The sequence below is a fragment of the Manis pentadactyla genome, chromosome 9 (assembly GCF_030020395.1).
Source record: "Manis pentadactyla isolate mManPen7 chromosome 9, mManPen7.hap1, whole genome shotgun sequence".
NCBI lineage: Eukaryota > Metazoa > Chordata > Mammalia > Pholidota > Manidae > Manis > Manis pentadactyla.
Genome location: NC_080027.1, coordinates 47809136 through 47831703, shown reverse-complemented (window position 1 = coordinate 47831703; position 22568 = coordinate 47809136). Strand labels below are relative to the sequence as shown.

At 45.9% G+C, this 22568-nt stretch overlaps 1 protein-coding gene across 14 annotated transcripts in view; it reads right to left on the bottom strand.

The window, feature by feature from the left end:
* The window catches only part of LOC118914532 (liprin-beta-2), a 191505-nt gene extending 177510 nt beyond the window's left edge, over positions 1 to 13995 (bottom strand). For 3 of the 14 annotated variants that reach the window (XM_057507299.1, XM_057507301.1, XM_057507304.1), the window contains exon 1: positions 13426 to 13991. In XM_057507299.1, coding sequence (XP_057363282.1) covers positions 13426 to 13551 — 126 coding nt within the window. In that variant the 5' untranslated portion in view covers positions 13552 to 13991. Of the gene's footprint in view, positions 1 to 10973; positions 11295 to 13425 lie in introns of all 14 variants that reach the window. The other 11 variants (XM_036889603.2, XM_057507311.1, XM_057507302.1 and 8 more) reach the window with 11 other exon arrangements.
* Between the last annotated feature and the right edge of the window lie 8573 nt (positions 13996 to 22568).

Genomic DNA, 22568 nt, shown 5'->3' with positions numbered 1-22568 from the left:
TGATCAAGTTTAATTGACAAATTAGGCACAGTAAGTGATTAAAAATAACTAATAATAAAATAGAAAGATAATAATGCACTGTAATAGAAGCTAAGTGAATGTGATCTCTCTCTCCTAATATTTCATTGTATCGTACTCATCCTCATGATGATGATGTGAGGTGATAAAATGCCTATGTGATGAGAAGAAGTAAGGGGGATGACATAGGCATTATGATGCGGCATTAGGTCAGAAGGAGGATCATCTGCCTCCGGGTCATGGTTGACTGTGGAGAACTGAGATGGCAGAAAGCGAAACCACAGAAAGCGAAACCTTGGATAAGAGGAGGGCCACCCTATAGGAAGCCATCCCCTGGGGAAGGCAGAGAGGCTGGGGCCAGCTGGGAACTTTATGCATTACAGGAGTAGCTAACAGAGGATCCCCCACCACACTGAGCTTTGGGGCTACAGGCACTGGTGTGGAAGAGTTCAGTTTCACCAGCTGAATCTATCCCCTCTGAATGCTCTGCTCTTCCCAAGTTCTCATAATCACAGATGAATGAAAGAGGGTTTAAGCCTGCAAGTGATTACAGATACCTTTCCTAGGGAAGAGGAGGGGTCTGTGGGCCCTAGAGAAGCTCAGAAACTTTTCCTATTGAAGAACAAGCACACAGTCTTGAGAAGTTAATATATGTACAAATACATATAATGTGCTTGGTACTATGATAGGTATTTATTTACACTAATTTATCTAGTTCTTACAACAAACTTTAGTGGTAGATCTTTCAATCTCCTTTTTCCAAATAAAAAAAAATTAAGGCTTGGGTAAGTTACTTGGATAGGTCACACAGGTATGGGTCCTCTGATTCAGTCTGAACTGGGAGGCAGGGCCACGCAGGACACCTCCAACCAGTGCAGAGGACTCCCTGGGATCTGATCACAGCACAATGTGCTACTTTCCTGGACTAGGAAGCCCCTAGCCTGCCCATCCCACCGGGAGGAAAGTCAACATGCTTGCAGCCCAGCCACAGAGGGACTGTGTCTAAGAGCAAGGCACATTCCATGTCTCACCCATAGGAAAATGTTCATTTAATACATAGCAAAAACGAACACAAACATTCTTCTTTCCCCCTCTACTCCTCCTTTTTAAGGCAGAATCCTTAGAGAAACAGCAAAACAAGACAGTGTTGATAGATGGTTTTGATTAGGAAGACATTTCTGATAAAAGAGAAACAGAGTTCTCTCTGTGCTCCCTTCTGCTCCTCCTGTTCCTTCCTTTGCAGATGGATCCTGGGACTGGGAGATGGTCTAAACCCCATCTCTGCTTCTCTATGTGTCTCCCTAAAAGTCCCTTTGTCAATCGTGCCTTAAGCTTTCCTAGCCCTGATACGTGAGGTTTAGGCTGGTTGCTCGCTATGGTTTCTTCAGAGCAGATATCCTGTAATTTTTATAAACTCCTCTTTTAGAATTTGGGGAGAATGTACTTCCAGTATTTGAGTAAAAGAGTTAAGTTAAATCTCCTGCTGTGCTTCTTCTTGAGAAGAGATAATTAGCAGGAGGAAAAGGCTAAGGAAGGAAATAAAATTTAAAACCTTTGAGTCCAGCCAAGATGCAAATTATTTAACAGAGACAATGATAAGCAAGGTTCCACCTGCTAACTAGAGAGTGAAAATCTGCAGTTTCCCCCTCAGGCAGAACTGCAGACAAGCAATTAGGATAGAATTTGGCCCAAGGCCTCACAATGAATTCATATACAAATATCACTTATTTGAATTTTTAAAATTCACTTCCCTTTATTTAATAGCAACACTCTTCAGACCTGGTGAGACTTGTCCCTCTGTAGGCGAGTGACTCAAATGGGGTTATGTTTTAGAAACTCCTGTAAGGATGTTGATAGAGAACGGACTGGGGCCTGGGGGTAGGGAGAGGGGACACAGGGAGACCAATAGAGAGTCTGTTAAGTACAATCCCATGAGAAATATCCAAATGGTATATGGGCATGGAAAAATGAAATAGCAAAACAGAGGTTGGGTCTTAGTAACTGACTAGATGGGTGAGCTGGGTGATAAACCAGACTCCAGCATGGGATGACAGAATGCCTGAGACAGCACCGGAGAAGGGAGCCCAGGTTTGCTTAGGAAGAAGAGTGATGAATTTATTAAAAAGAAGAGAATTCCTATAAAACCATGAATATTTTGACTGCTTCTTGAAATTCTGTTATAAAACTTGACTGTTACAACACCTAAATTGTGTTCATGTTAATAAATATTTCTCAATACCTGTCAAGTGACAGTCTGATATTGAGCACTGGGGTGACAAAAATGACAGCTCTCAGATAAGTAATTAATTATAAAGCTTTCAAGTTCCTACAATAAAATTGTCAATGTAGACTTAACTGTTCTGGAAATTAGGGCCATTTCATGCTTTTCACCCACAGGATAAGTTTCAAATATGTCAGCATGGCACTCAAGGTTGTTCATCTGACCATGTCTTTTGTCACTTCTCTGTCACAACAGACTGGTCACAAACTTGCTATTGACTCTTACAAGTTTCAGTCTTTGCCCATACTTTTCCTTAGCTCACCTTCACTAACTTGGGACACATCTATGTGTCTTTCCAAACAAAATTCTCTGATACCTGCAGAGTACTAATTGCCCCTTCCTGTGTGTCTGAAGTATTCTATGCAGGCCTCTTCCAGAGCAGTTACCATGTTGAATTGCAATTGCTTATTCACTTTGTTTCTTTGCAAGCACTTGAGACAGGTGCGGTGTCTTATTTATCTTTTTATCCACAGTGCCTGGGACACAATGCACATATCCCTCCTATCTATCTCTTATAGCTTACTGTCCAAACTTAGGAATCAATTCCACTCAGATAATGCAGGATTAGTCAGTGTCCAGTTTGCTCTCCCAACTCATGCTACACCGACGTAACAAAGAGATTCAAATAGCAAGAGGTACGAGTGGACATTAGGAGGTGCTCTTTCACTGTGGAAGTGCCCGGTGACGGGGGGGGGGGGGGGGGGGGGGCGGGGGGGGGCGGGGGCTGGGTAACAGGCAGGCTGGCTTGTGTGAAATGGTACCCAGTGGGTCATAAGAGGATTTGGGTTTGCACAGCTATGAATCCAGGGCTTAAACAGGGCCTGGAATGCAGTAAGTGCTGTATATGTTGGTTCTGGTCAGTCACATAGAACTTAGGTTTAGTAAGTCCATATCAGAGTTTTTTCCTAGGTTCCCAGCTAAATTCAAAGTATTCCACAGCACCCAGTTCAAAGCCCTGACAGCTTCCCTTTATTGGTGATTAGCAATAGATTGTGAGAAAGAGAACAGACTTGATGCATGGCTCTGTGTTCCTCAACAACACTGAGCTGAGAATGTCACAGGGGGGCACGGAAGCTGGGAAGATGTGTGACAATGAGCATAAGTCCAGCCAGCTTCCGTCATGGGGTCCCTACAGCTGGAGTCCAACACAGCCAACCTCCATCAGAGGTCTCCTTTCAGAGGAAGCCAGCTCTCCATAACCCCCAAACTTTAGCTGCTTTTCCTCCAAAGTGTTTGATTCCCCTCAATAGAATGTAAGCCCCATGAGGCCAGGATTTCATCTAATCTGTTATATTCACTGTTGTATGTCTTGTCCTAGAATAGCATCTAGCACATATCACAGTTTCTCTATTTTATTTATGAACATGGTAAATACCAATAGATATAAACTACATTGACAAAATCTCTTTGAGGTCCTGAATAATATTTTAAAATGTGGAAGGTTCCAGCCTGGGAATGCTGTCCTTGAGGATCAGGGCTGGCCAGCACTCATGGGAAGCCAAGCATAGAAGCAGGCAGTCCTCCGGGGAATTTCTGATCAACCAGCTCCATTTGGAATCAATTACCTGACTGTTGCAAACATATAAGCATTCCAAGGTCATAATTATGAACTTCTTGCTTTTATTTTCCATTTAAAAACTGAGATGGTGTTGCTTTTTTGCACAGTGTTTTTTTTTTCCTTCCTGTAATGTTCTTACCAAACTAAAAAAGATAGAAATGTTCTCAGCTTCTAGGTGTGTTACCGCCACTCTCCCATTTTTCTGGTTAGAAAACAGTCATTTTGATGTCGTGCCATGGATTCTTCCTATGAGGTCAGTCTCACTCACTTCATCCTGTTCTTGCCATCCTTTCTCAGAGTGTTGTTGGTGTTGGTCTAAGGCCTGCTCTTCTGAACTTGAATTTTGCAGCAGCGCCCTCACTGGTTCCTCGATCCCACCTCAAAGCCATCAATTACACTGAATGCCCGATTCACTATCCTCCTACAGAAGTATGCAAATCTTCAAAACTAATCTTGAGTACTGTCTGTTTCCAGGAACATTAAGGCCAAAAGACTTGATAGATGCTATTAGAGGCTCCAGTGGAAGAATGGGCTCCGGCGCCAGACGTGGAATTTGCTTTGGCCAAAAGAATTCAATAGAAGTGGCCAGACCTTGGTGCGCTGTGCCCTCTCTCAGACATCTGTCTCCATCAAGAAAACAAGCCCAGGTTTGCCTCCTGAGAGATCAGTGACCATGTGGAGGAGATCCAAGCCATCATAGCCAGACCATCTGCAACCAGCCATCCCCGGGCACCGTGCCCCTAGAACACCCTGCTGAGAGCTGCCGAGCCTGGCCCAGACCAACAGAGCTGCTCAGCTACCTGGTAGACCCCTGAGAAATGACCAAATTGGTGTTTTAACCATCAAGCTTTGGCCTGGTTGGTTCTCCAGCATTAATGGATCATAGCTGATTTGGGGTGGGCGTTAAGGGGACGTGAGCAGAGACGGAGGCTAAGATGATTCTAGCATGTGTAGGGGGTGGCGTGTTCTCTTGGATGTAGCAGGGATGTTGGAGGAAGACAGGACTGCGTGAAACTCTCTGAGCCACAGTGCCTTCATCAAAAAGGGAGTCAGGGTTGTCATGGACTTTAGACAAGGTAACAGATAAGAGGGCTTAATGCAATCTTGGGCAAATAGTTTCTTCCACTTTCTAACAAGCTACTCCTCAAGGTCAGAAAATATTGATTTCTACTCTGTCCAGGCACTGTGATAGACTTAGGGAATACAGCATGAATAAGGTGGAGATGCATGAACGCATGTTATGTTTTCAGATTAGCAGATCGGACACAGCATAGAGCCCTGGGCCCGTAGGGCCAGGTGACAGAGGCATAAGATGAAACTGAGAAGTGTTCAAAATTGCTGTGTTCAATTTTGGCTTGTTATCTACTTTTACAATAAAAGTAAAATATATATAATAAGTATGGTAATATAATACTCATAGTTTTTATTTCATCAAGGTATTGTTTTCATAAAGAATAAAAAAATTATTTAAAGAAAGCTAGGTTGGGGTCAGGATGGAGAGGACATTCTTTATGTTATTTTACAGGGTTTGCCTTGCCCTGCAGGTTCCAGTCACCATCAAAGGTGGTAAAGCAGTGATGTAGTAACTCTAGAAAGCTAATCCTAGTGGCAATACAGGATGAAGCCCTGGACCAGGAAGAGAACAGCAGCAGGAAGAACAGTTAAGTAGCTCATGCAATATTCAAAACTAGAGAGAGCAGTGCAGGTGGGAGAAATAAAACGGAGAGAAATTCAGAAGGAAGAATCTAATGGTTATGGTAGCTGGTCAGAGAGGGCCAGAGAGATGTTCTTGAGGTTTCTAGCCTGGGAAAGTGTGTGGAACTCTTCTGTTAACTGAGAGAATGGGGGGAGGAGGGAGCACAAGAGTGTTATCATTAGAAGTAAACTATAGTTTGAAAGGCAGAGAACTAAAAACCAAGGGGATGGGGGAAGAAAGATGACCCTTCTCGGTCAGGGTTTAATAGAATGATGTAAACCAATCTGTTTGTAAGCAGGACTCATCATCAAACATGGACCAAGAGGACTGACGCAGTCTTTCCCCACGTCCCGTGTGATCAGAGATGGCCGAGCCTGCACGGGCAGGCACAGTCTCAGAGCAGAGGGCTCCTGCCTTGAGTGCCTCCGTGACAGCCCTGGAGATGGCCTGCCTAGCTGCGTGTCTTCCTCCTGTGCACACTCGGCCTCCCCGACTGCCAGGCTGTTCTGTATGCTGTGGCCAGAATGACCTTCCTGGACCATGGCTGAGCCCTGATTCTCCCATGCTCACCACTTTTAAGCAGGTGGGAGAGGTTAGCACGTGTGGGAGTAGCCTGCCTTGGTCTGGATCCCGGCTCTGGCATCAGCTAGCTGTGAGACTAGGACAGTTCCTTCATTTCCTCATCTATAAAATGGGAGAGAATTACAAAACCTATCTCATAGGGTTATTGGTGAGAATTAGATGATATAATCCAATAGATATATAAAACACTTGCAGGTCACCTGGTACATAATAAGCACTCAGTAAATATTAGCTACTGAGTCACATTATTTTCATGTCCACAGCTTGCCTTAGCACCAAGGGATTCAGCCTGTCCGCTTCCTTCATCCCCTCTCCATGACACCCTCCTTCACCTGAGGGGCCTTGAACACTAAGCCCAATTAGGATTATGTGCTTCCACATGTTGTTTGTTCCTTTTGCCTGAAGCACCCTTTAAGCTAGTCTTCTTTTATTTTGTTCTTTTCCATTATTAAAACTCAGCTGGAGGGTTACTTTCATATTCCGCAGCCCCCCACCCCCAAAGGCAATCCTGATTGTACTTGCTATCTAAGGCCTGCCCCTTGGCTTCAGGGACACCCTCTGTCAGAGCCGTCATCACTCCGGCAGTTCCCCTGGGTTTATTTAGATGGCTTCCCCACTTGGCTGTAGCTGTTTAAGGACAAATATATTATCCTATTCACTGCTCCATCTCTAACGCCCGGCACACTGCTAACATGTTTCTGGACTTCAGTTAGGCATTTGTTACAGAGACAACGAATGGACGGCCCTCCACCCAGAGCTAGAAGCCATCAGCTAAAATAACGTCGGGACCTTCTGTTAGTATCTGTAGTAATGGCTCTGGTAGTATCCTCATAGGCCTCTGGCCTTCCGGATGGTCAAACAAGTGCTGGGTACATGGGCCTTTCCGACCAGGCACAGTGACCTATGGGCCTCTGCACAAGACACCACAGGGTAAGCTGTGCACACACCTCTGGCGCTGCTGGCCCCGTGAGTGCAGAAACTTCTGGATAAAAAAAACTTCTGGGCATACACACACACTTGCACTTTCACTTGAATGTACACCGTCAGTGCCCTCCTTTGTGGTAAATACCTCTGCTGTAAATTAGAGCTATACACCTCTCAGTGTTTTGTTGCACTCATCACAAACCAATGGACCTTGGGAGTTGGCTCACAGATATATTTTATTTGGCTTCCAGTCGGTTTTTTGTTTGCTTATTTGTTTGGTTTTCCATTTCGTTTTGTTTTTAATGGCTTTGAGTATGGGGCACACACATTCATCCTACCTGAATGGGTCCCACAAGCATTTAAATTTGTAGCAACAGACTTTCTTCCTTGAAACATGATTTAACAAAAGATACAGGAGTTATTTAATTCAGCCGGGAGGGGGTTACTTGAGGTAACTTGCGTGCACCCTTGCAATAAAAGGAGCTGGACTAAAACAGGAAATAAAATGAAATCTGCTATAATGGCTTGTTTTGACTGCCTTGAGAATTTTTCTTCATAAGCTGTTTACAAGTTAAAGAGGTTAATGCTCTTATCCACACAAGAATGCAGTGTATGGAATTTGCCAAAGACTTAGTTGGATAAACCCTCAATCTAGGTATCTGAGGTGAAGGTGCTTTGCCATAAATTGCTAAGGGCAACGCAAAAGTACTTTTTAATAATAACAGGTATTGTACCAAAAACTTGGAATAACTTTTAAATATAAGTTGGCTTGTATTCCAGTAACTTTTACTCACTGCACTCTAAATTGTGTGTGTGTGTGTGTAAGAGAGAGATGGAGAGTGAGGGAGAGAGGAGGAGAAGAAGAAGAATGTGGATTGTGGCCCTCCCATGAACATCATTTGAGGATTATCTCTAAACAAAGACTGAAGACTTGAGAACAGCTCTATAGGAAATGGTTTAATTACAACAACTCTATCTTATTTATTATCTGCAGTATGTAGTCCTTCATAGTTGCCAGAGAAGTATTCCAAGAATAAATGAAAACCATTTAGACTGATAATGGAATTTTCTGGAAGTCTCCTGAGACACAAGGTTGAATTTTCCAAGCAGTTGCATCACCCTCTCCCTACAGGTTTTCCAAAGAGACTCTTGAGGACAGCATGTATGTGTGAGTGGACCCTTGTGATGTGACTGACATCTGGTGGCCCCTCCCAGACCATAAACCCAAGGTGTTTGCTCACACAAGGGTGCTGACTTGAGTCTTAAGGATTTTAGTGGAAGTTCTGTAGCTGGCTCAGTCCCTGCAGGCCAAGGCTAGAAGACAGGAAGATTGGAGCCTTGTAGGAAGAAGACAGGCACAGGTAATTAGTCACACCCCCTGGGCCTAGCAGACTAGAGCACCAAGGGGGGCAGAATTCTAAGATGGCCCCAAGATTCCCTCCCCTGGTGGGCAAGCCTGTATAATCTCCTCCCTTTGAGTGTGGGCAGCACCTGGGAGTGAGGATGAGAGAGAGCACTCTGTGATTAAGGACATTCTAAGACAAAGGGGAAGAGATTTTGCAGCTATAGTAAAGTCCTAAATCAGTTGATTGGAGTTAATCAAAAGGAAGATATTATGCTTGGGCCTGACTTAAATCGGTTAAAAACTCTTAAAAGAGGGACCAGGAACTTCCCGAAAAGAGACACTCTGCCCCTGACCTTGAAGGAGCTACAGCCACGTTGTGAGCTGCCTGTGGACACGGGCGGCCTTTACAAGTTGAGGGCCTCAGCCCTACCACCATGAGAAAGTGAATTCTGCCAACTATCTCGGTGAGCATGGAAGAGGCCCCTGAGCCCAGCTGAGAATGCAGCCCAGCCAACACCTTGATTGTCTCCTTCTGAGACCTTGGGCAAAGGGTCCAGCTAAGCTATGCCTGGAGTCCTGGCCCACAGAACTCAGAGATAATAAATGAGTATTGTTTTCAGCTGCTAAATTTGTGATAATTCTTACACAGCATTAGAAAACTAAGACAGGCATAGTTACTAGCAGAAATGGCAAAAAATTAATGGATGGGCACAGTATGTAAAACACAGTACATTGCATGGTAAGAGAAGAAACTGGCATTCTGAATTCTATCCTTGGGCAGAGAATGTCTGTCTTCTGACTCAGAGGTCTTTTCTACCAAAACCCCTCTGTTTGGACTGACAATCCCTCTGTCCATTCATTTATTTTGTTCACTTAGTGATTCACTGACAACTATTTGTTGAACACAGACACTACTCTAGGCCCTGGGACATAGCATGGAGCATGAAATGCAGGATCCAGGCCCTCAGAGAGCTGGCATTCTAGATGGGGCAGGGGCAGGGGGAAGTAAGCAGTGAGCAAATACACTTCAGAGTAAAAAGTGCTCTGGAAAAACAGTAGAATAATAAGTGCTTCAAAACTCCTCTTGGGTTTCTTATCTCAACATATTTCAGACCAGCCACCCAGTAACCGCCCTAAGCCAAAGACCTGGGAAACATCCTGGACACATCCTTCTCATCCATTTTTCACTTTTAATTATCAGTCACCAGACCATGTGGATTCCAATCCCCGTGGCCCTCAAATCTATCTGCTCTTGAAGGAGCTACAGCCACGTTGTGAGCTGCCTGTGGACACGGGCAGTCTTCTCTATATCACTGACACTTAAAGCAGACATCATCACTTGTCCAAATTGCAGCAGTATTGGCCTCCTCTCTCTTTTCTCGCCCTCCTCCTTCATGCCATGCCCCTGCTTGAAATTGTTCAGTGTTCTCTCTATTGTTTCTCCAGTCAAGTTCAACCCTCTAGCTTAGCATGCAAGGTCTTTCATCATCTGGGTCCTGCTGAACTCTTCAGTTTGCTTCCCTACGCACACCTGCCCACACAGCTTCTCCCCTGCACATCTGTAGATTGGCCCCTCCTCATGCCTTTGCTACACCATGTCCCCACTTACCGAGCCCTTCGCTCATTCTTTCCTAACATCTTTATTCAAAACTCAGATTATGTCACCTCATTTAGGAAGACCCTTATAATGGGGTTTTAAAAAGATCATGGATTCCTATAAAGAATCTTAAAGATTGTGAATCTTAAAGATTCTTATACAGAAATGGAGTTCTTACAAAGATTATATTGAGAAGATATGTGAAACCCTTTTGCACAATGATGGTACTCAACTTAGGACTTACTTTTCTGTTGGAGTTTCTCGTATTCGAAGCAGACAGAATTCACGTATGAATCAAGTTTTCCTATTTTCAGTGAAACCATCTCAAACAGACTCTGAGCTGGGGAACGTGTCTCTCTCATTATCTTAATAAAATGGACAAAATGGACAAATGCACAGGAAATTTTCCTCCTCATTTATGTTTTTTTTTTTAGCTTGTTATTATAATGTGAGGTCCTAACCATTATTCTTAATGGCCCGGAAGTGATTCTGATGGATCACATAACGGAGACAATCCCCTAGGTATCACCATGCCGACAGAACACAGCCTAGTAGTTCCCTGCAGTCCCCGGCCCAGAGGGCTGGCCACTGCCATTTCCCATTCCAGGCTGTTTCTTGGCACGTTTGCAGCTGCTCCCTACTCCCAGGGCCCTGGGCGAATCCACCAACCTGCTGCTCTCCCTGGAAGCACCTGGGACCACACACCTCCACCAAACCAAGTCTATCTGGAGAGGCTGTACCCGGGCTGACCTCACACTGCAGCCCTGGCCTTCTTTGGGGCCTCAAGGAGCCCCTATGAAAGGAAACACGGCTTTTGAAGAATGATTCTTCCTGCGAGGTGTCCCTCCCAGCACCCGCGCACAAGGACGTGCACCACGTTCTCACTCTCGTACTGGGGGCCCCTCACTGCGCCGTGTCCACCTCTGACTGCAACAGGCCCTAGAGCGGGTATGAAGGAAGCAGATCTCTTACTTGCATTCAGCAGAGTCCGGATCTTTTTCTCTTCCTCCGCTTCTTGGACTAGCTTTTCGGCCAGGGTCTGGTCCTCGGATTCCTCGCACACGTCAGCTTCCCGCAGGTACTCCAGGTAGTCAACCTCCCGCTGGGCACGTTCGACTCTCAGGGCCAGGCTGGTCACGGCGCTCCTGTATTCACTCGTGTGGGTCTGACATCTTCCCAGCATCACGGATATGTTTTTCGAGAACTCCTGGAAGTCTTGAATGTATGCCCTCGTTGCTTGGGTACATTTTTCCAGTCTTTGCTTCAGTCAGGAAATAAATTCCCACATTATTGCTAGTTTTTTAAATTAAATAATGTAAGTAGCTATCATTCATAGGAAAAAACTTAAAAAATACAAATAATCAAATGGGGGAATATAAATCATCCGTAACTTCTTAATCCAAAGTACTATTGGTACTTTAGTATATCAGTTTTTAAGATTTCCCATGCATTTGACATATGCAAAAAATATGTATCTTAAAGTGTGATTTTACTATATATATATATTTTGTAACATGTTTTTAACTTGCTGATATATTGTGAACATATTCCAACCAATTCGTATATATCCGAACCATAATTTTAATGACACAGGATTCCATTAAATTAATATCCTATCATTTATTTCACTAGACTCATTTCAGTGGACAATTATATGGTTTTCAATTTTTGGCCTTTCAAACAATGCTGAAAAAAGTCTTTGTGTTTGCATCTTCATGTACTTATCTGGTTATTTTCTTGGGATGCATTTCCAGAAGTAAGCTCCATGCCCAGCACCTGGTGCAGGGCCTCACACAAAGTAGCACTCAAAAAGTACTTATGAAATAGAGAATAAATGAATGAAGAATGGAAATAGGGTTGCTGGGGCAAAGAAGATTTATACTTACAGTTCATTTGGCAGTTTACCAAAGTGCTCTCCACAAAAGTTGTAAAAATGTATACTCCAAACAGCATGTAAGACTGTTCATTTTAAAGGGAAAAAGAGGTAGCAGAAAAGAGGGAATGGGAAAGAGAGAAGGAGAGAGAGAGAGATAGAGACAGAGACGGAGAGAATAATGCCCTGATCTGTTCTCTTTTTTCTTACTTCAAGACACAAATTCCTCAGGGTGGGGATTATACCACTTTTTTTTTTAAGTGTACACGTCAGCCAACAGTGACTGCCGCCTGGGACTCGGCTTCCCCTCCAGGTCGTGAGCAGAGCAGATAGGTGTATGCACATCATATCCCCATTTTTTTCAAGTCCACCTTCATAGCTAGGATGGGTATTGGTCAGGACTTCACACTTGCTGCAGATAAGCTCTTCAGGGTCTAAAGAAAACTTGCAGGAATTTGCCTGGTGTTAATCCTCAGGCAAGCTGGTGCTAAATGCCCTATGAGGAACCATGGTTGAGCATAATTCTGGCACTTTCAAGGAGGTGAGACTGGGGAGGAGGTGTCTGAGAAGACAGCAAACAAATAGTAGCAAGAGGCTACCGGCCTGGGAACATTTCACCCCTTGTCTCCAGGCCTCAGTCTGTTGGCTGGACAATGTAGCAAGTGCATTCAGCCTGCTCGGTGGAATTCTTTTATCCTGATTGTAACTAAGTGGTCAAATAATTTGGACTTTAAGATTTTTCAGGAAGATAGAGAAAATAGATATTGGGAGATAAGAGTGTCTTTGAAAGAAGATAAATAATTTATGAATATTTAACTTGTACAAAAGCAAGGCAATCAGAGTATGACAAAGTCAATGTCAATGCCAGGGGTTTGTCAAAGGCTAAGGACAGATGGCTACATTTGTCCCTGGGAGCCTGTCCATGCTACAAAAATGTTGGGTTTTGCCAATTTTAATGAAGTGGCAGCTGCACCACATGGAGAAGAGGGCCCCAACATGTTCTCTGTTTAACATTGCTGAAATCTACTCGTCCTAAATCCAAGGCCAGTTCAGCAAAAGAAGCTAAAACTTAGCTTCCAGATACAACAGTATCATGACTCTGACAGTGGCCTAACAGTTTATGAAAAGGAAAAAAGTTAAAATCTGCTATCACCCCGATAGAGTAAAATATGGAGAAAAGTGATCAAGTTTTTACATGTTCATATTTTAAAAATGGAACTACTGAATAATAACATGTTGGATGTTTACTACTATGTCAGGCAATGTTTTAAGTGTGGATTAATTTATTAAATCTTCAGAATAACTATAGGAGGTAAATTCTATGATCATCCCCATTTTACAGATGAGAAGAACTGCCAAACCAGAGCACAGAGTGAAGCTCTGGGAGTGGAGCAGTCTGGACCCTGGACCATAAAAAATTTCAAGTGTAACTTTAGCAATGTTTTTATCATTTGCTACCTGGGAAAAGTGCATCCCAGTAGATAGGGAAGGGTGGGTAAAGTGACTTCTGGGAGGCATGTTCCCCAGAGCAGGTGCACAGATGCCACCTACCTCCAAGACCTGGAAGCGCTGGTAGATGTAGTGCACCATGGCAGGGTCCTGGGCACACTGCGGTGGGGGCAGAAAAGCCACGAGGAGCAGAACCAGGAAAGCAGAAGCTCGCCGAAGGGCCATCATTGTCCTGCGAACCACCCAGGGGTGGAATCTCCTATGCTGAGCTTCTTGAAGAAAATTCCAGGGTCCAGTTGGTGATCTGCTTTCTAGCCGCTATGAAAACCCTCTAAAAACAGCCGGAGAGAAAAATCTGCTTGTTATTCCACCAGATGCATGACCTCACTTTGCAAGCTGGTGATCAAGTCCAGCTGTTGGCAGGCCAGTCCCTGGAAGCCTTGCAGCCCATCTTGGGGTAGAAAGCTTCCTGAGTCCATCTGTTGCCACCACCCTTGACACATGCTGACCCTCGCCAGGCTAGTGGCTAAACCCTCTTTCAGGCATGGGTGAGTATGCATGGGGTTGGGGGTAAAGAGGGCTTTTCCCCTCTCCTCAGCTCTTTGCTTTTTACTTCTGTGTTCCTCCTCCCTAGTGTACTCTGCAGTCCAATCACAGGCCTGACACAACACAAACCACCCCCAACTTCTCAGAGTTGGAATGTCAGTTTAGTTTCTGGCAACAATTCCCAGGATCCTTTTCCCAGCAGTCCTGCTCAGAGATCCACCCCTCCTCCAGACTCTTTGCATTCCTGCAGCTCTTAAAGGCACAGCAAGGAAAAGTGAAGACCCTGATACACCCTGTCTCTGAACAGCCAGTGCACAAGGCTGACTGCCCCTTGGAGAGAAAGGGACAATGGGCTGCAGGCCTGGCCATCCAGGCTGAGCTGAAAAATCTGAGGCTCAAGCTCAGAAAGAGTTTTATTAAGAGACACAACAGCTGTCTATCTAGTGAAGCTTCCAGTGCCAAGCCATCAGGAAATGGACCTTCTTTGTAAAGAAGTCCTTGGGTTTTCTCAATACCTAATAGCAGAATTCCGTTCACCTACAGCTGCCGGCCAGCAGTATATAGGACTCAACTCCTGCAGGACCCGGTCCAACTGAAGATAAATCACATACTTAAAGCAAAGTGGTAAAATCTTCCAATTTCTCGACTTTGCTGTCCAGGCCTTAACTTATTTCAATCTCTCCTTCCATGGGTGGGTCCAGGATACCCATGGTTCTTTCTCAATCACACCAAAGGGGAAGGCTGGGGTATCTGTGAGATGTGAAGAACTCAGCCAGGGGTCAGAAGACCTGGGTTTGCACTGGGTCCTTGCAAGAGACCCTAAAGGAATTTCCAGTGTGCCCCTTGTGTGTCCTTGTCCCCCTTAGATGTTCCTCTCTTCCTCTCTTCCACTTAGACTGAGCCCCTAACTATTCCTCGCTATCCCCTTGGTAAAAATCACAAACAATGGTTGGTTCCTTATCTGTAAGAACAGTTTCTCCTATTTCCAAGAACCATCTTTGAACTATTACTCAAACTCAGTAAACTTCTGGTGATCCTCCTCCTAAGTTCTCATAAAAAGTGTTGCCCAACTCAGCCTCCTTCCTCAAGAAAGAAATGCTCTTTTGGAAACTTCTCATGCCTGGCATTTGGGAACCAAGCCTTATGCTAAAGGTGCTCTGGTTGATTTTCTTCACAAATGCCTCAAGTCCTAATTCTGAGACTGTAAACTAAGAGGGATAAGGTCCAGTGGAGGTAAAACTCAGGTTGTATCACAATTAACTTTGGGGGAGGGGAACATTATAACCTTCCTCTTGGTTTTCTACAGCATGCTCACATTATTTTTACAATGAACTGTATGCTCAGTGCTAAGGGAGTCTAAAGCAGTGCTGGAGATTGGGTAAGAATGCAGTGGGAAGCCGGCTGCAGCACGAACCCCCTGCTGCTCCAGGGCCCTGACGTCCTCTCTCTGGGGTGGGCGCCAAGGAGCTTGGCCTCAGAGCCCTTTGGTCCAGTCTGGCAGGCCTGCCCTCTCTGCCCACCATGGATTCCAGCCCCACACTCTCCCTCTTCAGTCTCCAGTTTCACCGGGACAAGCCTGGCCTCTCCAGTCTGACGCCACCTACCCTACACCTGGGAAAGGGCTTTACTCTTGTGACCATCCAGGGGGAAACCTCCACGTTCTTGTTAACAGAGGTTTCATAAAGAAAAACTAAACCCTTTGGAGAGAGTCACAGCTCTGACTGACAAACAGTGGCCAATGGTGGCCATATTCAGAGCAGGTCTTACTCAGTGGCATGTGGCATGGAGAAGATGGCTTCGTGCTCCAGCACCTGCTACAGGGATAGAAGCATTTGCTTGGCTCTTTAGCCTTCTTTACGTTCAACCTCTGGCCTTAACCATGGCTGTAAGCCACTAGTAGACCCCCCTTTTGTCCTCTGCAAGTGCCTGATCCTTTTACTGTCCTGCTCCAGCATCCTGAGAAAGGCAACTTATCCTTTGACAGCCACCACTACTACGTGATTGGCTCTAGCCACTTGTCCTTGACCTGTAAGCCCAGTTCTGAGTTGCCTGTTCCCCCTAAATGACCAGTCCAAACTGGACATGTCAAGGCCAGCCCAATCAGCCACCCAGGCTGATCTCCTCCAGCTTTCCAAGTCCTCTTGGAATTCTTTGCCACATTTATCACTGGTGGTCCTTTTGCTGCTGTGCCTACAAATTAACTGGCCCCCTGATTTCTAAAGCCTTCTCTGCTCTGTTCCCCATTGCATCTGCTTTACTGAGAGGCTCTGGCCAACTCCAGGAGAGTCTATAAGAAGGCAGAGCCCATCTCAACAGAACCCCGTCGAGGATACTAGAATTCATCATTTAGATCTGAACAGGATGTCTCTTTTTCCTTCTCCCTTTTTCCCCAGATTTTTTCCTTTATCTTTTATTTCCCACTCCTGTCCCCCTCTCAATAGTCCCTTGCTGTAACATCATCCACCAATCTTCTGACCTTTGATAAGTAACTGTATTGTTTTCTGTCTGACTGATTGGAGCTGACTCCAATCCCCAATCTATCTCTCTTTAGATAAAGCATTGACTGATTTTATGCCAAAACGAAAATACTTTAAAACGTGAGCTCAGACAATTCCTCTTGCTTCAACTCTTACTAGCCCCACATTCAGCTCCCCCAAGAGCCACATGTAACTGATCCCAAACTCCCTGTGAAATTTATCATGGTCCCTCAGCCTAGAATGTTCCTTCCCCCTGTACCCAGAGAACCCTCACTCACCCTTCCAGTCTCCTATCACCTCCTCACCCCCATCCAAGGCACAGTAGCTCCCTTTCACTGGTTTCCATAACATGGTGAAGTCTGAATCTTGGAAACCTGTGGGGAAGGCTCATCAGGACATTGGTGCTCCAGAGGAGAGGTGTGGGCTGGCTGCCCTGGGGCAGGCATGTAGGAGGATCAGAAGAAATGTAGACCTGTTATGGGCTGAATTGTGTCCCTCTGCAAAATGTGTATGTTGAAATCCTAAACCCTACTACTGCAGAATGTGACTGTATTTGGAGCTAGGGCCTTTAAAAAGGTGATTAAGCTAAAATGAGGCTGTTGGGGGGCCCTAACCTAATTGTCTGGTGTCCTTAGGAAAAGAGGAAATCTGGACACATGAAAAGACACTAGGGGAGCACATGCACAGAGGAACCACCAGCTGAGGAGCCACCTGCAAGCCAGGGAGAGAAGCCCCAGAAGAAACCAAACCTACTGATCCTTGATCTTGGACCTCTGGCCCCCAGAAGTCTGGCACATACATTTCTGTGGTTTAAACTACCCAGTCTGTGGTATTTTATTATGGCAGCCCTAATTTCCGGGATCAGGGAAGGTTTTGCAAGTAAGGAACATCTAAATTAAGATCAACAGCATGAGTAAAAGGTAGGCACAAGAGGAGGGGTGAGTGTGAAGTATATTCCTGATGGACAGGTAGTCTACAGACCTTTAAGTGTACCTCTGGCCAGCAAGACTGCCTCTCGGCATTGAGCTTGCCTCTTTGGGCCCAACTTCTGCTCCTCTTCTTGTCTTTACCATATGTCTCTTAATAGCCTTGTTTGGACACACACCCTTGCCTAGATTAACTCCTGAGAGAAAGGCACTTTTCCTCATGGTCTGGGTTCTATTTGCCTCCAGAACTTGTCCCATGTCTAAACCATGCCCCTTCCCACCTTGTGGCCAGGTCACATCACCTGATGGCCTCTCTGAAAGCCACCTGGAATTTTGAATAGATGATTTAAGAACCTTGGGTCCCTCAGAGAGGCCCACTGAATGGACTTTTGCATTGACCTCAAATCTGATATTATTTGAAAGGCTCAGTGCCCTCCAGCCTTTAGTAAGCTGGACAGATATGAGATAATTTCACTGTGGTTCAACATATCCCACATACCTGCAAAGACCGAGCTGTCAGAAGTGTCAGATTTACAAGCCATGTAGTGCTGTGGGTCCAACTCCCCACTCTATCCTCGCAAGGGACTGAGACATCTTTCACAAATAAATTTTCAGAAAACACATTTTGTTTTCCCCTGGGAAATGTTGAAGCTTTTTTAACCTTACATATTTAAATGGCAATCTTGTCAAATACATTTCAAACTTATTTACTTTTTAAAGCCATTTATTATTTTCTTAACAACACAGGATGACATTATGAAGATCAGCTAGTGTATCGCATCAGGGATCACAGATTATTAAGGTGCGGAGACGTGTTTGCCGTGAAACTGACCAGGTAAGGACACCTGAGGCTCTTTAGCTCCTGGATCTGCTTTTCGTATTTTCCATTCTTTCCCTTCCCCTCTCTGTCGCCATTCAATCCTTAAAAAAAAAAAAAAGACTCATTCTCCTGCTGGTATCCTCACAGCGTATGAAATAGTCTGGGCTTAGATTTAGATTTGGGCTTCAGAAACTATGCGAGGTGCCTCCTAATTTTGTTGCTCAGCTGCTCTCCTGGGGTCACGACTTGTTTCCGCCACTCTCCCTGGCTTCCTCCATAACAGCATCTAACTGCGTTGGGGGTCTTTACTCCGATTTCAATCTGCAGCACCCTCCCGGACTGTGGTCCCTGGTCTCTGTCCTCTAGGTTCACGGGCCTTAGCAGTGGGCAAGGGACCCCATCCCAGTGACCCCAGTAGAGTCCTGTGGAACCTACTCAGACAGGCCCATCTTGGAAATCTCATTCCCTTCTCTCCACCTTTGAGTGCGGCCCCAACCTTGTCCAGTCCCGCACTGGGCTCTGCCCAGAGTGGCTTCAAGGAAAGGACACTTGTGGCAGGCAGAGAAGATGAGAAGGGACTTTGCTGGGTCTGACGTTTTATCTTGCTTTTCCTCTAGGCTGTAAAGAATTCCTCTTCCCTGAATAGTGAGCATATTTTCATCTACATGAAATCCCAGGGGCCCTTTCACATTTCAAGGAGGAAACAGTCTTTCTTTCCACCTTCCTTCCACCCCAGAGAGACACCAAAAGTTAAACCTGGACCCTCCAGCCTCTGTGGCAGCTGTTCAGGGAGGACTTTATAAGGACAATCAAACCTTACAACTTGGGGGCCACTTGGGGTGGGGGAGGGGCTCTGGGATGGAGAAGGGGTGTGTGAAATACCAAACTAAGTGTTTAAAAAGTCTGAGTTAGTACTTTTTTGCACTAAAGACCCAGTTGTGAGGATCAGGGGTGTTTGCAGGTGTCTGGGAGGCACTTAGGGGACTTGAAACCTCCTCCTTTCTTAAGTACTTAACTCCCCCTTGATGTACTGATTTTCTTGTGAATTTGCTACAGTTGTCATCTGAGTCTTTGGATTATACGGAAAGGAGGCGGTGGGAGTGAAGCGATAGGGAGAGGTCTGTGGAAGATCACAGGAACTAAATATTGTGTCTGGATTTAACAAACAGGAATAGACATATTATAGAACAGATTTAAATTAGACATTAAGGAGAGTTTCTGACTGAGAATTTTTGCTAAGAGGTTATTGAAGCAATTTTTCTAGTGGATAATGACATATTTGGAGAATTACTTTAAAACTCTTAGAGACTTATGTTAGAATATAGGGGGCCAGGAGAGGACCCCTAGAAAGTCCTATAAATGTAACAGAAAAATGGCAAATGTAAATGTTTATGGGATATCCAATCTTTGTCAGATACAACTGTAGTTATATTCTGTCCCTACAACCCCCTTTGCTGTGTCACCAACCTTTCCATGTATCAGAAATGTCATAACTTGGAGTGAGACATTCCCAAGACGCTCCCTCCCCCCCTCACCTCTTCTCAGCCCCCTCCCTTGCTCCGGGCCTCAGTCTGCTCACAGCTTTCCGGACTTTGTTCCCTAATCTCCCCCTGAAGGCAAGAGTTCCCTAATCTCCCCCTGAAGGCAAGAGTCTGGCCCTGTCTCCCTCAGTCCCCCAAATGGGACAGCTGCCAGCCCAGCACTTGCTTGGTGGGACAGTCATAGCCTGCCTCTGCTCTTTGAAATAAAAACCATCTGCGCCAAAGTCCTGAGAACTCTCAAAACTTGTCTTTGTGGTCATCCTGGTTTGGCTTTTTAAAGCTACTTGGGCAGTTTCCTACGTACTAATCCCCCCTGGCGGTCAGGTGTCTGGTCCTAACTGGCACTAGGTAAATGCTAGACGTGCCAGGTGTGGCTGATTGGGCTCAGGTGGCCTATTCAGAGTGTCTGCTCCTACAGCATCTGGTGACCATGTCTCTGCCAAGGGCTCCTGAAGTCTTGCCAACATTCGCTCAGCCTGGGAGGGTTTGAGAGTGGAGGGAGGACAGACTGCAGGAGAGGACTGATTAATGAGGGCCACTGATGGGAATGGGACTTGGTCAGTGACTTCTGGTGGTGTGAAAGGTGTGGCTGCAGCTGGAGAAGACTTGCTGACCAGGAGATGCCATCATGTTGCCCGATGGCCACCTGCGCAGGGCCCCTGCCCAGCAGGCCCCAGGGCCAGGGCCGGTCAGCACGTGCAGTAAGGCTGGATGTCACACAGGCTCCGTGTTGCCTCTAGCACAGGACTTACCCTTGGTCTCTACTGCACAGGGTCCCAAGTAAGTGAGGCCTCTGGGGACCTGTGAACATTTAGCCTACGCGGGATCAGAGCTCTAGGACTGAAAGTCAAGGAATTACCCCTGACCCTAGAGAGCGCCTGCTTGGGTGGTCACAGTTGAGTGTTCTAGGCCCAAACACCGAAGTCAGTTTTGTGCAAAATAATTGTTTGTGCCTTTAGCCACTAGAGGACAGAGGCTTTTTAGACAGTTTTCTGGCTGTGGCTGGGGTTCTAGGCCTCTCCCATTTTAAATTTGAATGGGAACGTATTCCATCTACAAAAAGTGTCCATAAACCTTTATCTTCTCCCTCCTCCCCAGGAAATCTGATTGATACTGTCAATCGGATTGCTAAATGGATAAAGTGAACTGGGTGGTTTTATTTTTATAAACCTTCTTGCAGTCAATAGAGCATCAGGACCGAGAAACCCACATCTCCAAACCAGTGCACACCCTGGGGCAGGGCTGGCTGGTGTGAGTGGTGCCGTTTGGAGAAGGGAGGCTCTTGCTCTTGGTAGCCCCAGACACCTCTGTCTCGATGCTACCAAGTGCTGGGCCACAGGGATGAGGCATGAGAGGGGACAAGCCCATGAGATCCCATGACACCATTTCCATCACAGCCCAAGGCAGGGATTATGAGCTGCTGCTTGAAGAAGCAGGCCAGGCAAGGAGGTGCCTGGCCTCCACCCTCCTTCCTGCCGTGACTCTGAACCAACCACACAAACTACCTTCCCTCCTTCCTTCATCTAATACCTACTTCTTGGTCAAGCAGCCCTCTCTCAGGGAGCCCTTCACAGCCTCTGTTTCTCTCCCTCCAGCTTTCTTGTAGGAGGTGTACTGAGAGGACCAGGACTGGTGTTGACAAAATTTCAGCTTCATTCATTACATTTGCCTTATTTCTGGCATTTCTCGCTCTCCTCAATCATTTTCTCTGCCTGGGAGGGATGCAAAGTCCTGACCAGCCTTTTCTGAGCTGCTCCTGAGCAAGGACCACACTCGTGCTGTGTGCGCATGTGTGTGGTAGCCTTGGGATACCAAAAGCCGTGAAGGAAAGGTCAGTGAGAGGCTGAGTCAAGGCAGGAAGTTGTAGGCAGGGATTTCCCATGGCCAAGTTTCTGCTGTGTGCTTGAGCCCTTCAGGGATGGCCAAAGACCTCTCAAGCCCAGAAGAGTGGTGGGTCAAGTACAGACACAAGTGCACTGCTATTCCTCCCTCTGGTACATTTCGGATCTGGGTGCACCAGGGACTGACAGAGTCTGGGGAGAGACCCTTGGGGGCCAGGAGGGTGGTAGGAAGGTGAGGCCTGGAGGTTGCAGGGTTGGTCAGTGGCAGAGCAGATCCTCAGCCCCCGACAGGGCAGGGCTGTGTCCAACCAGTCCTCTGCTTGGAAGTAACTGGTTTGAGTTCCTTCTGAAACTTCTAGGGCCAGCGGGTCTCTACCACTGCTTCTGTCTACCAGAAGAGGGCAAATGTTTTATGCTGAATGTTTTTACATCCAGAGCAGTGAGATCATGCACTAGAATAGTTTCAAGTGGTGGGCAGAAGTTTAGTTAATCTTCCTTCTTAGTACTTAACCCCCAGTGCAGTTACAGCTTCAAGCCTGAAATCTGCCTTTCCCGAACTGGTGGTTTTACCTTGCCCCCTAGAGTCACAGGAAGTCATGAGCTCTTCCCTCGTTACATAAATGTCTTCTTCCACAAGGACCTGCCCTCCCCACGTAAACATCGGGAGACTTGAAGACCATGCTGGGCCTTATCTCTCTTCCAAGCCAGAAAAAGCACAACGGGGGCAGTGGGTCCCACTGAGGCTTCACACAGAGGAGCAGCGCTTTAAGAAAGCACCAGTGACAACTACTTCTACACGGGCTCAGAAAGCTATTGTAATGGAGCCAAATGCCAACATTTTGTCTACCAGATATAATAAGCATTTGAATAGTTTACCTAAGTTTTCTGGCTTTATGGGACTCTTGGAAATCACAGACATATCCCTTGGTCATCCTTTAAGTTCACTGTTTACAGTGTTGGAAATGCCACCCACACTGTAGAAGCCACTCCTTTCCCCTCCCTCCTGTACCCCTCCTCTGGTCACATGCCAGTGTGCCTCCTGGCATCGTGTCGCCTGCTGAATGCGTCTGGTGCACTGGCGGGGAGATGCTTTG